This window comes from Mytilus galloprovincialis, chromosome 9 (assembly GCF_965363235.1).
Source record: "Mytilus galloprovincialis chromosome 9, xbMytGall1.hap1.1, whole genome shotgun sequence".
NCBI classification, from domain to species: Eukaryota; Metazoa; Mollusca; class Bivalvia; order Mytilida; family Mytilidae; genus Mytilus; species Mytilus galloprovincialis.
The window spans coordinates 15,719,729-15,737,145 of NC_134846.1; the positions used below are offsets into that span (position 1 = coordinate 15,719,729).

The 17,417-nt window shown below is 34.0% G+C and overlaps 1 protein-coding gene across 1 annotated transcript; it reads right to left on the bottom strand.

Annotated features, from left to right (window-relative positions):
* Nucleotides 1-11,931: 11,931 nt before the first annotated feature.
* On the bottom strand, nt 11,932-16,166 carry LOC143044504 (ER lumen protein-retaining receptor 1-like). Its single transcript, XM_076216557.1, has 4 exons — nt 15,993-16,166; nt 14,259-14,518; nt 13,098-13,375; nt 11,932-12,266 (listed from the first exon to the last, which is right to left on the bottom strand). The coding sequence occupies exons 1-4, from the start codon at nt 16,102-16,104 to the stop codon at nt 12,182-12,184; spliced, it is 735 nt and encodes a 244-aa protein (XP_076072672.1). The 5' UTR covers nt 16,105-16,166; the 3' UTR covers nt 11,932-12,181.
* Between the last annotated feature and the right edge of the window lie 1,251 nt (nt 16,167-17,417).

Here is a 17,417-nt window from a genome sequence, read left to right on the forward strand (position 1 = left end):
TTGGTCTATGTGAATATTAAACAAAGGACGCAGATGGATTTATCACAAAATTGTGTTTTGATGATGCCGATGTGTTTGTACATCTTACTTTACTGAACGTTCTTGCTGCTTATAATTATCTCTATCTATAATGAACTTGGCCCAGTAGTTTCAGTGGAAAATTGTTAAAAATTGACTGTAAAGGACAATAACTCCTTAGGAGGTCAATTGACCATTTCGGTCATGTTGACTTATTTGTAAATCTTACTTTTTACCCCTATGTTCTATTTTTAGCCGTGGCGGCCATCTTGGTTGGATGGCCGGGTCACTGGACACATTTTTTAAACAAGATACCCTAAAGATGATTGTGGCCAAGTTTGGATTAATTTGGCCTAGTAGTTTCAGAGGAGAAGATTTTTGTAAAAGATAACTTAGATTTACGAAAAATTGTTAAACATTGACTATAAAGAGCAATAACTCCTAAAGGGGTCAACTGACCATTTCGGTCATGTTGACTTATTTGTAAATCTTACTTTGTTGAACATTATTGCTGTTTACAGTTTATTGCTATCTATAATAATATTCTAGATAATAACCAAAATGTCCTTAAAATTACCAATTCAGGGGCAGCAACTCAACAACGGGTTATCCAATTCATCTGAAAATTTCAGGGCAGATAGATCTTGACCTGATTAACAATTTTAACCCTGTCAGATTTGCTCTAAATGCTTTGGTTTTTGAGTTATAAGCCAAAAACTGCATTTTACCCCTATGTTCTATTTTTAGCCATGGCGGCCATCTTGGTTGAATGGCCAGGTGCCCGGACACATTTTTAAAACTAGATACCCCAAAGATGATTGTGGCCAAGTTTTGATTAATTTGGCCTAGTTGTTTCAGAGGAGAAGATTTTTGTAAAAGATTACTAAGATTTACGAAAAATGGTTAAAAATTGACTATAAAGGGCAAGCACTCCTTAAGGGGTCAACTGACCATTTTGGTCATGTTGACTTATTTGTAAATCTTACTTTGCTGAACATTATTGCTGTTTACAGTTTATCTCTATCTATAATAATATTCAAGATAATAACCAAAAACAGTAAAATTTCCTTAAAATTACCAATTCAGGGGCAGCTACCCAACAACGAGTTGTCCGATTTATCTGAAAATTTCAGGGCAGATAGATCTTGACCTGATAAACAATTTTACTCCTGTCAGATTTGCTCTAAATGCTTTGGTTTTTGAGTTATAAGCCAAAAACTGCATTTTACCCCTATGTTCTATTTTTAGCCATGGCGGCCATCTTGGTTGGTTTGCCGGGTCACCGGACACATTTTTTAAACTAGATACCCCAATGGCCAAGTTTGGTTTAATTTGGCTTAGTAGTTTCAGAGGAGAAGATTTTTGTAAAAGTTAACGACGACGGACGACGGACGACGCCGGACGACGACGGACGACGACGGACGCCAAGTGATGGGAAAAGCTCACTTGGCCCTTTGGGCCAGGTGAACTAAAAAGGCCTGCTGACCCCAGTCCACAAAAAAGACATAGACCCTACTATGCCATCCAACTTTAGAGGCATCACAGTTATTTCCATCATATGTAAGATTTTGGAGCTTTGTATTAGAGCTAGAATCGAGGGTACACTAAATAAACATCAAAACAAGCTTCAGAAAGGTTTCACTAAAGGTGCATCCTCGATTAATATTGCTCTTCTCATCTCTGAAGCAGTTAACGAAGCCAAAGATAAAAACGAGTGTCTCATTCTAATAACTCTGGATGCAGAAAAAGCATTTGACGTGGTTGACCATATCCACCTATTTGGGAAATTATATCACCAAGGAATTAATGGAGCATCATGGTTACTATTTAAGGAACTACATTTTTTTTTATATATATAACAAAACAACTACACAAGTTAAATCTCAAGGATACATCTCAGAAACATTTGTAAATGAGCAGGGAGTCAAACAAGGTGGAATTCTCTCTGCCAATTTTTACAAGGCTTAAAATAAAATTATCCTAGATACTCTTGAATCCACAAACATTGGAATTAAAATTGGAACTAATTACGTGGGGCTGCCCAACGTGCGCAGATGACATAATGCTTTGTGCTGGTTCAGAACATGATGCCTCAACTCAACTCCGCATCATTGAAAACTGTACCAAAAACGATCGGGTAAAGATAAACAGCAAAAATACTGAAGTTCTACTGATTAACAAGAAGAATAAAGATATAAATCTTCAACTTTTTAATGAAAAAATAGATGAAAAGCAAACCATCAAACATTTAGGTATTGAAAGACAAGAGAAAAATAATCCAAACGTAGAGAAAAGAATCTCTGCTGCAAGAGCTACAATGTATTCACTATTAGGTGCTGGATTACATGGAATAAATGGTATAAATCCACTATTATCGTATAAACTATGGCGGACATACGTTATACCGAGAATGCTCTATGGAATTGAAATTCTCAACATTAGGGACGACATCAAAAGTTCAATGAAGGATAAAAAACTTAATTCAAATAGTTTTTTCACTGACCCCCCTACCCCCCTATTAACTTAATTTGGGACAAATTGATTGACCCATATAGTACGGCGGCTTTGTGAAAAATTGTGCACATCCTGCTACAACTCATTTCTCTTTCATTTCAGATAGGGAGGCATTTGAAAAAAATGTCTCACTTCCGGTAAAATCTAAAATGGCGGACATCATACTAAAATTAGCCCAATATCGAAGGCTAGTATGTGAAAAGGTGTTATTAACATGCTACTATCATAATATTTGGTACAAACCTTTGTTTTGTACTACTTTTGGATATATGATATAGATAAGATGTCTTCAAAAACCCTACTTCCGGTAAAATCAAACATGGCGGATATAGTACTACAATAAGCTTATTTTTAGGAAGGATAATTGAAATGTGTTTTAAAGTATTGCTACTATCATTATATTGTGCAGGAACCTTTCTTTGGTGCTTTTCATGGATACAATGTATAAGACATATGTCTTTAAAACCCTTACTTCTGGTAATATCCAATATGGCGGACATAGAAATATTGATAATTTTTCATTTTTATATTCATTTTTTTTCAAACTGTAAATAAAATGAATTTTTTGGGGTTGTCATTAAACTTTTGGCTTTAAGTCATCCTCATAACCACTAATTCTATTCAATTGCATATGATTAAATACAAAATTAACACTTCCGATAAAGAATCAAAATCGAATTACAAAGATGAGTCCTCAATCCATATATTCGATGTAGAGTTTTGGATAGATTGATTAAAACAAAATAAAATCACTAAAGTTGTTAAACGTCTTTAGAATGACTTATTTATGGCGGCATATACACGTTTACTCACAATAGGAGAGCTTATTTTCCAAATTTACCCTGATCGTGGTATTGTTTCCTACATCTATAATGTACAAGCTCCTGATAAGATTAAGAGGCCTCACAAAAGAGTTGTTGAAAAGGGTGCCATGGCTAATATTTTCCACTTCGCCATTCATAAGGGATGGACTAGTTAGAAAAGGAACCAATACCAAGCTTGTTACTCATTCACATCCGTCATGGTATATTGCACGTTTTACTTGCTGAAAAAGACTAGACCGAGTCGTGGGAATAGCCTCAATAAGTATTTCCTCTTCCAAAGACACATTTTTCTTGCTTCGTTAACCCCATCTGATAAGTTTGTTCGATCGTACAACAAAACCATGTATCGTTCTATCAATGACATTGTCAAATCCATATCTGGTGATGATGGCTGATCAATCATCATTCTAAATGATAGAGTCACATCTTTAAACACAATTCATGTCACCAACGCAGTTCCTTTTCCAGCAAACATGTAATATCTCAATGCCTAGTGTATTTGAAAGGTCATGGATAGATATATATCTGAAGCTTTTCCCACTTCCAAATGCAAGCCAAAGTTTGTCTGCCCCTAGGTCACTGAAAAACGAAACCGCAATGACAGCAACATCAGTATCGAATGTTCGAGTCATGACTCAGTTAAGTCTGTGTTTCACTGCATCAGACACATGCATCTTGATTTAAGTGTCAGCCTCTTTACGTGAACATGATGCTAAGCTTGAAACATCACCATGTGATGGATAGCACAGAACATCCTGAGTAATTGTTGCTACAACTACCTTTCCTTCAAAATCTATCGAGCAAGCTGTTGCGAATAAAAACTTAAAAGTTCTTTCTTATTGTCGTAATTTTGTTTTGAGTCTTGATTCGTCAGTGTATTCCCTTTCCCCTAAATGTAGCTCTTGCTTCTTATAACAAATGCTCAGGATATTCTATCTTATCTACCTCGAGATATATTTCAAGTTTATCACCATGTTCACATTAAGAGGCAGACAATATAATCATGGTGCATGTGTTTGATGCAATGAACCACGAACTTGCACGAGTCATGATTCGAATAGTCGTTATTGTTTCGCTATTCCGTGAAAGGGGTAGACGAACTACGGATTGTGTTTGGGAGGGCGAAAAGCTTTGGATAAATATATTTACAAATGCACCTAGCAATGAGTGATTACACACACTTATTGTGCTCCATGTATTTACCAGTTGTGATACGGTTCTCTGATTGCTTGAAAAGGAAAATAAGACTGCGTGGGAGACATTGATGGCATTTGAAGATGTGACTTTGACATAAAGAATGATGATTGATCAGCCTAAATCACCGTGGCTTAACTGTAAAAGCACACAAACTTATCAGATGGGGAAAACATGGTTAACGAATCAAGAAAATAACTATTTGCGCAAAAGGGAAGACTAATTGAGGGTAAAACGTGCAATATACTAAGGCAGGTTTTTAGGGGGACGAGCTTGGAATTGATTCTTATGATACCCAGTTCAAGCGCTTATGAATGGCGAAGGGACAGAGAGAATAACTTTTAAATAACTCTTGCTAAAGCCTCATCATTTTGTCAGAAGCTTGTACATTGTGGATGTACTTTGGAATGCGGTTTTATGTCAAAACATGCTACATCCTAAGCATCAGAAACAAAAGCCATAAAATCTATAGTTTAAATGGACACATACTACAATAAGTCAAGCATAACCAATACCTATGCCTACAAATTTCGGAAGACCTTGAATGGACCACCCACATATTAAACGTGGCAAAGAAAGTAAATTCAACACTAGGCTCTCAAAGAAGAAACTTGAAATACTGCCCACAAGATTGCAAAAAACAGCTTACATCTCGCTCGTTCATCAACGATGGAATGTGGAGCCATAGTATGGGACCACAACATGGTAACAAACATAAATAAGCTAGAAAGGATACAACGTCAAGCGGCAAGATTTATCACCATAGGTTACAAGTCAAGAGAGGACGGGTGTGTCTCCAATATGCTTTCCAAAAAGGAACTACAAGACCTCCAGACAATTGCAAGACGAACAAGCTAGAAGTTGATATTTATGTACAAAGTGGTTTAGGGGCTGATTCCCGCTATTGAACCAAACGAATTTTCTCCAAAAAGCACGTCCTAAGAGAAACATAACTGCAAAGAAGTTCGAAGAATACCACGCAACAAATATTGTGGAAAAGCAAGTAAAGAATCACTCTAAGTGTTTTGACATTCCACTAAGCAAAACACCACAATACTCAAACTCATTCTTTGTAAAGACAGTAATCGCGTCGAATCAGCAAGACGACACTGTAGTGCGCACATCAAGCGTATAGAGCGTCAAATCTGCTCTTACTGCTCGTCAATAAATTGGCGGCACTCTCTCAAACCGTTATATTAAAGCCAGAATTGGTATTGACAACGCATTCATACAGATACAGATACAGAGGATGTCGCGGTCGTTGTTAATGTGGAAAATCGGGTCTCTCGTGCACCGTTTTGTTTACATATTGGGTTTTTTTTAATACCGGAAGTGTGATTTAAAAATTTACATTAGAAAAAATTTAGTGGTTTTGAGGATAATTAGAAGCCAATAGTTTAATGACAAGCAAAAAAAACCAACAAAAAACATTTTTTTTACATTTTGAAAAAAGTTGAATATTAAAATAGAAAATTGATATTTCTATGACCGCCATTCTAAAATTTACCCGAAGTAAGGTTTTTAAAGAGATATGTCTTATACATTGTATCCATGAGAGGCACAAAAGAAAGGTTCCTGCCCAGTGTAATGATAGTAGCAATACATTAAAACACATTTCAATGACCCTTCCTAAAACAAAGCTTATTGTAGTACTATATTCGCCATGTTGGATTTTACCGGAAGTAGGGTTTTTGAAGACATCTTATCTATAGCATATATCCAAAAGTAGTACAAAACAAAGGTTGATACCCAATATTATGTTAGTAGCATGGTAATAACACCTTTTCACTTAATAGACTTCGATATAGGGCTGATTTAAGTATGATGTCCGCCATTTTGGATTTTACCGGAAGTGAGACATTTTTTTCAAATGCCTCCCTATCTGAAATGAAACAGTAATAGTTGAGGAAGATCTATGCCAAATTTCATGCTTGTAGCAGGATGTGCACAATTCGTCTGAAATATGCTTGTAGCCGCCGGACTAATATGGATATATGTAAAAATCAATGTCGGATAACCAAATCTTGCAGCAGTTCAACCCCCCCACCCCCAAACTATTTGAATTAAGTTTTTTATCTTACATTGATCTTTTGATGTCGTCCCTTACTAAAACTGATATCCAAAAACTAGAAGCTTTTCAGAAAAAAAATATATAAACAAATTCTATCCTTACCACAAAGAACTGCCGATGCTGCTATCTATATCTTGCTCGGAGCAGAATCTATTGAGCAACTCGTACATAAAGCTGTCATTTCCCTATTTCTAAGAATATCAAAAGATCCCAACTCAATTGAGTGTAAAAATTGGAATTAGACAGCTACTAGCAACAAAAGACGATAAATCAAATAGTTTGTACATAAACGTGGACAAAACCCTCAAATCTTATGATCTTCCATCCGCACATGAGATTATACTAAATCCAGAGAAATATTGGAAACGATTGACTCACGACGTCATAGACAAAACCTGGAAAAATAGATGGACCGAAATTGCTAGAAGCAAAACAACACTCAAATACATGGAAGTTAACAACTGGAACTTTAAAAAAACAAACTTCTGTTGGAGCAGTGTCAGAGATCATAAAAGAGATGTTAGCAAAGGGATAATAAAATCCAGGATACTTACAGGAACTTACAAAACCTAAAGTATTACCAACCGATTTGACGAAACAAAATCTGCTGAATGCAAATTGTGCATGGTAGGACCTGAGGATTATAAACACTTCCTAGTCAAGTGTGAAAGTCTGAATTGTGTGAGAAAAATTCACCACAATAGACTAAAATCCCTACTGGAGGATAATCATATCCCTTATTGCAGTATAATTAATTCTGATGAGGACCTTCTCGAATTCTTGATAGACTGTTCTAGGAACAATCTTATAACTGTGTCTCAGCAGAGAGACTTAGAAAAAATCTGCAAAGACTGGATCTATGCATTGCATGCTAAAAGAGCCCAACTTTTGGAAAACAAATGAACAATCAGTTGAGTTCTGTGCTTAACTTGCAAGTGGCTGTCAGTCGTGGGAATGTAACATGTAACAAGTATTATACTACTTATGTGTATATACTTAATTAAATACTAAGTGATATAGCAAAGTACTTAATAGTTAAAATCATAACTAGAGCATATGAATATTAATTAACCCTGTAAATAATCTTGTAGACCCAAAATTGTATTGACAAACTCTACTGTTTTATTTAAAACTAATGTTTATAGTGTTTTATTCTTATCTTTTACCATTTTAGATTTTAAGTACATATAAACTAATTATGAAACCACACTAGTGCATAAATTTACCCATTATTAATACGGATTAGTAATTCAAATCACTCCTTTTGCTAAGAGAAATTTAAACAACTGATAAGTTAGTATTTTTATCCATTTTAGAATTTTAAAATGTAGTGTACATACAAGTTCATGTTTTTAACTAGTTTTATCCTATTCTAACTCTGTTACTCACAATCTATAAGCACTTAATTCAAGATAGCGTGTATGTCGACTGAAACTAATAGCTCCGCACCGGGATGCGAAGCAAACACCTCAAACGAATGGACAACACCTGTCATATTCCGCCTGACTTGCATGGTACAGGCATGTTGAAAATGGTGGATTAAACCTGGTTTTATAGCCAACTGAACCTCTCACTTTTATGACAGTCGTATACAATTCCTTTATATCGATAACGATGTGTGATCAAACCAAACCGACATAATAGGTAAACATGTCAAAATAGAGGTACAGCAGTCAACTTTGTGTTATTATTTTAATCGCTATAAAACATACAGATATATAAACAAACAAATACCACGATACAATAACGTTACGGGATGTATAAGTACAGAGCCACGTCACATGCAAGAAACAAACACAAAAAAGGCACTCAGACGAAGCACATTAGCAAAAACGAAAGACGAGAATATCGAAATTATCATATAACAATAATACAATGATTGGATGTATAAGTACAGAGCCACGTCATATGTAACTAAGAAACACAAAAGGGCACACAGAAAAAGCATATTACAATAATGAAAAGACAAGAATACAAAGAATAAGATTTCTTTTAAAACTAATTTCCCTATTAAAATAATGGATACAGACTTTTTTTAACGAGGAATATTAATGACATGGACATGATTTCCTACGCAAATAAGTCTGGGGACATAAACTATCACTGACATTGGACTGGAAACATTCTAGAAAATTGTGTAACCGGCATGGAATTTTTATACTAGTAATATGTGGCCACTGACCAGAACACATTTTGCCAGGACTAATTTATCTCTTGCACAATCACATATTGGTCGTGGTATCTACAAACGACAAATCAACGCCGTTTCAGAATCTAATGCATTCTGGGAAGTAAAATTTACACCAAAATGTTGCACAAATTAAATGACTGGATTATATCTACGGTAAACAATGGATATTCAACAAATGGTTGCTATTTTATTTTAACTTTGGTGAACACACGTTAAATTAACTCTAACTCCTTCAAATTATAACAGTCACGGTATTGAGTGTCATTATTTTGGCCGCTACAACATTGAATGCAACCCATGTCTTTTCTCACCCAGATCACTGTACGATTGGAATTTTGTATCATTACTTAGAATCTTGAACCGAACACCAAAAGATATACATTTCCCAACTTATTCGATATTCAAGAGCTTGCAGCTTCAACTCAGACTTTGTAAAACGTCATCAGTGTCTGAGCAGAAAGTTGAAAGAGTATGTCAAAGAACGTCTCGTCCTTTTTCAAAAAGAAGTTCATCTGTAGGTACCAATTAAGACCTTGTTGATAAATATTCCATATCAACTTCACAAATGATATATGATGGTCTTGCTATATAGATTCTGCGTACTGACGTTGTTTGTCGTCTTTACTACGTGTTATATTGTTCTTTTATTTGTCTTTGTTCAATGATTGATATTACTTTTGCTGTTTGGTCTGTTTTATGTGATATCCATTTGACGTCGGTACTTATACATCCCGTCAATGCATGTGTTTTGTATTATCTTTCACTTTTGCTGGTGTGTTTTGTGTATGCGACTTTTTGTGTTTCTTTGGTTCTTATAACGTGACTCGGTACTTTTAAAGATCCCGTCTTTATGTAATTGTTCTATTACATAGCAGCTAGGCTAGCTACTCGTTCAATAGTCCTAAATCTACGTCGCCCAATGTAGCCGCTACGATATTGAATGCAACCCATGTCTTTCCCCACCCAGATCACTGTACAATTGTAATTTTGTATCATTGCTTAGAATCTTGAACCGACCACCAAGTTTGCTTTTGTTAAAAAAAGTTAATCAATGTACAATGTATTGCGTTTCATTGTTGACTGACTCTTCTAAATATTTTAATTAACTTTTACGCAACAGCTATGTTTTGTTTTAAATGGTGTTGCGTTTCTATGTCAATATAACGTATAGGCATACTTGTGGAAGATTGCTTGTGTCAAATTGTGTAAGATGGTTGTTTCAATCGATATCTCAAGCCTCATGAAGGTCAATTGTCATTTGCCGTTTTCGTTGTTGAGTTGATTTCCTTTTGTTACTGTTAATTGTTCAGCTGTTGCAAAGATTGTCTACTTTTTCTATAGGGTCTTTTCAATCGAGTTTGACATGTCCGCATTACTGTAACTATAATCTACGATGGTCGATGGTCCATATCTTTGAAAGGTTGTCGATGCTACTATAAAGAAGATGTGGTATGATTGCCAATGAGACAACTCTCCACAAGAGACCAAAATGACACAGAAATTAACAACTATAGGTCACCGTACGGCGTAATAATTGATTATGCTTTAAAATGGGTCAGATAATAATTTAGTACCATAGTTTTAACTTGTTTATTGTTTTCATCTTAAAAGAACCATTACAATAAAAAAAAACACACTTACCGAATTTATTATAAATGATGAAAAATCTACCTTTAGAAAAGAACATATAACACGACATATAGATTATAAAGAGATTTAATCGTCTACGGATCGATTAAGTACCTCTGATTATTTACGATAATCGAACAGGTGCGGTTTGGCGAACTGCCAATCAATCACCATGGTTTTCCCCACTCAAATCACCGTCCGATTGAAATTTTGCACCATTGCTGAAAATCTTTCACCGACCACCAGTTGATTGTTATGGTTCGGAAAAGTTATTCAATGTACAATGAATTGCCTTTCGGAGGGACATTAGTTCATCTTGGTTTCCATTAAATCTCCCGAAAGAGGTATAGTATAGTATACATTCTGAATTATTTAAAAATTGCATTAAATAGCAAGGTGTATCTATCCGAGATAAGCAGTATGATTTTACAATTTTATCCTTATTTAAAGACACTTTTGACATGATTGACATTGGCAAAACTTTTAAGAATTTTGGTTCTCAATGCTCTACAACTTCGTATTTTATTTGGCCTTTTTAACTTTTTGTGATTCGAGCGTCACTAATGAGTCATTTGTAGACGAAACGCTCGTCTGGCGTAAATACAAAATTTAATCCTGGTATCTATGATGGGTTTATTTACAACCATTGAGTCGATGACACTGCTGGTGGAATTTTAATTCCAAGAGGGTATCACAAACCCAGTAGTCAGCACTTCTGTATTGACATGAATTATCATTGATATGGTCATATTTATAAATTATTTGTTTCATAACTTTTGAATTTTTGAAATACTAAGATATATAAAATTTTAATCCTGGTATCTATGATGAGTTTATTTACAACCACTGGGTCAATGCCACTGCTGGTGGAGATTTATTTCCCCGAATGTATCACCAGCCCAGTAGTCAGCACTTCTGTGTTGACTTGAGTTATCATTGATATTTTCCTAATAACAAATTAATTTTTAAAGCAAAACTTTGAATTTTTGAAATGCTAAGGCTTTTCTACCTCAGGAATAGATTACCTTAGCTGTATTTAGCAAAACTTTTTAGGAATTTTGGTTCTCAATGCTCTTCAACTTCGTACTTTATTTGGCCTTTTTAACTTTCGGTGATTCGAGCGTCACTGATGAGTTTTTTGTAGACGAAACGCGCGTCTGGCGTAAATACAACATTTAAACCTGGTATCTAATACGATGAGTTTATTTATTTTATGCTTGCCATTCTAACGTCTCGGCATTCTTGTGGAAGATTGCTTGTGTCAAATTGTGTTAGATGGTCGGTTTAATTTCAAGCATGGTTCAGACTGATCTGATTGCAATACAGATTCAGAGGCAGATTTAGGTGGAGCAGGGTACCCGCCCCCCTTTTGTGGAAAAATATTCATTGAGTTACATAGGCAATCACTGAATCATGACTGAAGCGTTCCCCCTATTAGACAGCCCCCAGTGCCCTAACCCCCCTTTTATGAAAACTTCTAGACCCGCCAATGAAATATGATATGTGATTTTATTTCCAATGAAACCATTATTAGACCAAGCAATGTGGAAGTAAGTTACTATAGGTCAACGCATGGTCTCAAAAATGAAAATAGTCTTGTCGCTTTAGCACATATGGTGTATGTTGTTATATATTACTTCTATGTAAATTGAAACATCTGTGAAGCTAGCTTTAACTGTTGTCGAAGTAATCACCAACGATCTGATGATTACGATCCTGGCAAGATACATTCTTCACAAATCACACTTTCATACTTATTCCTGGCCATCGTGATGGTTGAGGCAGTAATGTCGGTTCTAATAAAAGTGTATTTTTCTGTTGATTTCTGAAAATAGATATGTATATATAAACGAGTAGTTCTAATTAAGTTAGATATTTAACAGGTATATCATGTATGTCGCTGTAAGAATAGTAATAAAAAGATGCTCAAATTAAAAAAGCATGAATAATGTTTAAATACGTTTTCAATAGTGAATTTTTCTTTTCTTAAATATACGTGGCTGCGTAAGTGCAAAAGCATGCATGTATACGTACTAAAATGTAGTCTTTACATTTCAACTATATTAAAACATTTTTAAAATAATGACTTCCTTCTATTGAATTTCAACATGCTTTGGTTTCAATTCTACGATTATAAGCTATGAATACTCGTCAAAACTAGACACGACAGACAACAATAACAAAACTTAAGGCTGAGCAAATCATGCATGTGCTCCGGAAGGGTATACATGTGCCCTGTAGTGGTGTTCCTCTTAAATTTTATAAGATATTGAGGTTGAGCGAGCCGCGCTTATCGATGAGACTTGAGATAGGATACCGAATTAGGGTCTATAAAGTATGTATACTATTTTATTATTGGTATCTTTGGATACTTTTTAGTGGTCGGACTAACTTAATTTAGGATATGCAAGGTAATATTGTTCAATGAATTTGATATAATAAGTGGGTCATATACTGAGTGTTCTTAGTTCCCAATATGGAAATAAATCTTTCGATTTCTATACAACTGACAGGGTTTACTTTGTGGAGCTCTGTCTACAGCGCCAACTAGTCTCTTATGTTTTGACTCCCTATCGTTTTTTTTTATGAAAAATTATAATATATAAGATGTTCGTAACATAAAATAATGTTACTGCATTCATTTGGTAATACATACCTTACTATGCGTAAGCGGAAATCATTACGCTTTGAATACAATATCAAAAACATAATGTATAAGATGCTTTGTAGTAATCCTGAGTTTGCTGCTATAGAGTCATAAAATCCATCATTTTTGTACCTATACATCCAGTTCATAATATACAGTGCACGATATGATCCCATGGCAGTCAGATAATAACCAATCAGTCTCTCTGTGTCGCCGTTCTTGATGATCATGAAAAATTGTGGAAGGATTGCGACAGACTCTAAGTATATTGAAAAAGTCCAACAGAACTGCAAAATTGAACTGCATGGTTATTACTGTAAGACAATAAATCATACAATCTGGTAAATAATAACAATGAAAACGTAATAGAATTAATACCTATACATAATGATGTCAACATTAATGTTTAAAAGTTATTTAACAAGTAGGAGACCATCTAATTAACTACCATAATTCCAATCACATATTCACGGGCTTGTTTCGTATAGTTAACTTATCAGACGGTACTATGACTGTGGCTGTTATATGATGTTGAATCGCTTGCAGTTTGAAGACTTTAGCATTATGGACATTATGTGCATGAGTTTATCCTGTACTGATTGATATCGTCGAATTCGAATCATAAGATCACATACATAGTTTGAAGTTTTGGACTTGCTTCAGTTGTTCAGTTTAAACACATTTTTCATCCTTTAACATACTTCCACTGCAAAGGATGACATTTACTGAGCACGATTCGTATACCAATACGGAGCACATAATAATAACCCGATTGTCTACATGTGGGGTTCATTTTGAGCAATCTGTAGTTTTTTTGTGTGGTGTTTTTATCCTTATTGTTTTTTTAATGGAGAGAGTGCGTGTTGTCTTTCTTTCTTTCACTCAACAATTTCAACAGTTAAATTCTAATTCGTAAACTCAAACGAACATAAAATATTTATCAAATAACCACAAACTCTTACATGGGAAACGCCACTTGTAGAGACAAGTGCGCTCGATTCTTTCTTTCACTCAACAATTTAAACATGAATATAGTCTTACCTTTCTTTTAGAAGCTAATCAAGTTATGAACAACTGAGTTAAAACCCCGGTCAAAACATGTGGATTTTAAAGAACTGCATGATTATAAAAATATGAAATTAATTTTGCAAAATACATTTAAAGACTAACCTCTGATGGTGAGAAATAATGATTTACGAAAACAGCCAGTACACCAGAAGACATGATGAGTATTTCTGCACGAAATGTATCATTACTTTTGTCGTAGGTATATCTGAACTTGATGTATATCAAATATAGGGTGACATATGATGTTATGATGTAAACTACTTTTAAACTGTTGGTGTATACAGAAATAAACGAAGTGAACAGATCCACATATCTTGTGGTGAAGACTAAGGCAAACAAAATCTGACTTTTACCAGAAATACCTGAAAAAGATAATATATAGACATATTTTCGATGTTATTGGCAGTGTAAAAAGCATTCCAAATGGCTCTTTAATTATGAAAATGTATCAATCATTTTGTTTTTTAATTTTCTGAATTAAGGTCGATAGAATTTAAAATTTCAAAATGTTTTAAAGTCATGCATGACTGTATTAAACTTTTTTGCGATTAGACGATAGGAAAGGCGACTTGCTTCGATTACCGAAGGATAAATGATCTATAATGATAGACTCATATCCAATCCCTTACTTTGGAGATGGTGTGAGTGTTTTCGGTCGTGATAACCATTAAAGTTTGATAGCAAATTTTAACCAAAATGTAATAAGATACCAAGAGGACACAAAAAAAAAAAATCACAAGCTGCAGAATATGGACAAAGCCATTGGTAAAAGCTAGAAAAGAAATACATCAGTCCACAAAAACTTCACATTAAACTTAGAATACTTCAGTAACATGACTGACTAAAAGTGTGAGATCTAACTATTGTTTAAGATATCAGAATTTGGAGCTATATCCTCGATAAGAACTACAATGCATGGATTAAATTCATTTAGATATGCGAATGTTAAATATGAAACGAGTTACCAAACCATTTCAATTGAGACCACTTCAAAATTTCTAAAATGTTTCTAAAAACGTATTGCTAAGGCTAACATAGACAAGTTTTTAAAATAATTTCAGTTTCATTGAACTTTAAATTTGTGTTTTAAATCATGCATGATTGTCTTGTGTGTGTTGAACAAATGAAGACTATATTTTTTAAGTTCAAAATTTTGAAAAAATTCAGTAACGAAAAGCTTCACCATTTTAAATTCTGGTTTATATCTATATATATGCTATCGTTATAGTATGAATAAAAGGGAATGTCAAGATATAGTTCATGGGACATTTAACCACAAAACATAATGAACAGAAGAGGGAGCATGTAGTACTGTATCTTGCTCTGCGTCAATACCTCAAATTACATTGCAAGGAAATGTTGAGTCAGTATTACTAAATTAATAATTGATTTTCTATACTGAATTCTATATAAGTTGAGTTAGTTCCCTTGATTTTAATTTATAGACTTTCGTTTTTCTCGATGTAAGAGTGGCTTTTCTAACGTGATATATCGTATAAAATGTATTGTCTGCATTTTATTAAGTGAAGCAAGGTCCTTGCTCTTGAGTAACGTTGACCATGCATTGATAAGTCGATTTTAGAATATAAACAGATTATAATATTACATATATATATAAATTTATATTGTACACGTCATTGTAAATTTCGTATGTTTTATATAGCCTGCTATAATTTGATTCAATTTGTTCAGCTATTTCCTGCTCAGATTTCTTGAACATATATTAAATTATATTGATATCTAATTATTTTACTGTACATTAACGATAAACATAAGAAAATGAGTAAACGAAAAGATACACAATGAGGACATTGAGGGGGCAAAGGTTTGACTTACCGAAAACGGATTGAGATTTCCATATATAGCTCAACAAAATGATGATAGCTACTACGTGCAGCATGTCCCCACAAAACCGGAAAATATTCACATTTCCGATTAAAGCTACCATGTTTCGAATTAAGGAAGAAGCTCCATTTTAAATGTTTTGAAAGTTATTTTTAGATAATAATAATTATCCAGGTAGAATGTAAACAGAGGTGTAAAAAATGCAATACGTGAACCCAAGTACTTTTTAAGTGTTTTTAATTTCAATTATTTAAAGTCATATGAAACCCCAAATTAAATAAAATTGATGCATGTGTTTTTTATAACTAAATGGATAGTTTTCATTATAAAAATTATGTTCATATACTTTTTTTGAAGAATATTCTTTATAATTTGTCCACATTTAGAAGAAGTTTACTTTTTTTTAATTGCTTGCTTCCTTGCTTCCAGGAAGCAATTCGCAGAAATATTTTCCGTATGCAAGTGACCTTAGCGTGACCTTTCCCGTAAAAATCCGGTGATCGCATTACGCATGGATCTGTCATTTAAATAACCTTATTTCTGATTGTACATGTTATACACGTGCTAAATATCCATGCTTCTTTGTTGATTATTTACTATGAGGTGACAATCGGTAAACTTCAAAACACGGCAATTAATGAACTGTGTTAAATCAGACAGAGAAACACAAAAAAATGACGATTATACGATATTTTTGCGTAAGAAATGATAAAATCGTGCACAGAAGACTAAGTTTTATGATAAGTACATGCATTGGTTTAAGAATTGGATAAACATTATTTTTTACCTGTCACTCGTTTCTCCTGACTTTAATCCCGATTTCCCGTCCTTTATTTCACAATATCATAAATTATCCCGATAAAATAAAAGATGTTTCTTTGGTTAATATAAAAAAGAAGATATGGTACATTAATTAATAATTGTAAACTGTTTAGTGCAATTAGTCATTCTGTTGTTCCTTGTATTTGATTAATACAATCTTGTGATTTTAGTTTAAAACAGATTATAACAGGAGTCAACCAATGTGCTGCGGAAGGGTAAGTAGTGTTTGCTCCGCATAAAAACCTGGGTTCATGATAAACAAACAACTTGAACACAACAAAGGAAACTGCAAACCAAAACCCTTGAAGAACACAAACACCTATCTTATATAACCAGGAATTAATGCAGTTTCTCTAACTAGAAGGATAAGCAGTCCCTGCTCTTTTATCGGCACCCGTTGTGATTTTCAATAAAGTCAACCAGAAACCAGTATTAGATATTATGAAAACAGTCAAGTCCGATATCCTTTTTAACACTGATTTTCTTACACAATGTTACAGTAGTTTAATTTTCATAAAAAATGTTGTCATTGTTGTTCATACTTTATCTTATTTTCATATTGAATGTAATTTGTTTTGTGCATATAAATGTTAA

Bases quoted from the DNA above. Each gene is read 5' to 3' on its own strand.
- LOC143044504 (XM_076216557.1), bottom strand. From the start codon at position 16,104: ATGGTAGCTTTAATCGGAAATGTGAATATTTTCCGGTTTTGTGGGGAC. The intron at 14,519-15,992 runs GTAAGTCAAACC...TATCTTTTTCAG, and splicing joins GAAATCTCAATCCGTTTTCG to GTATTTCTGGTAAAAGTCAG. The intron at 13,376-14,258 runs GTTAGTCTTTAA...TCAATTTTGCAG, and splicing joins ATTATTTCTCACCATCAGAG to TTCTGTTGGACTTTTTCAAT.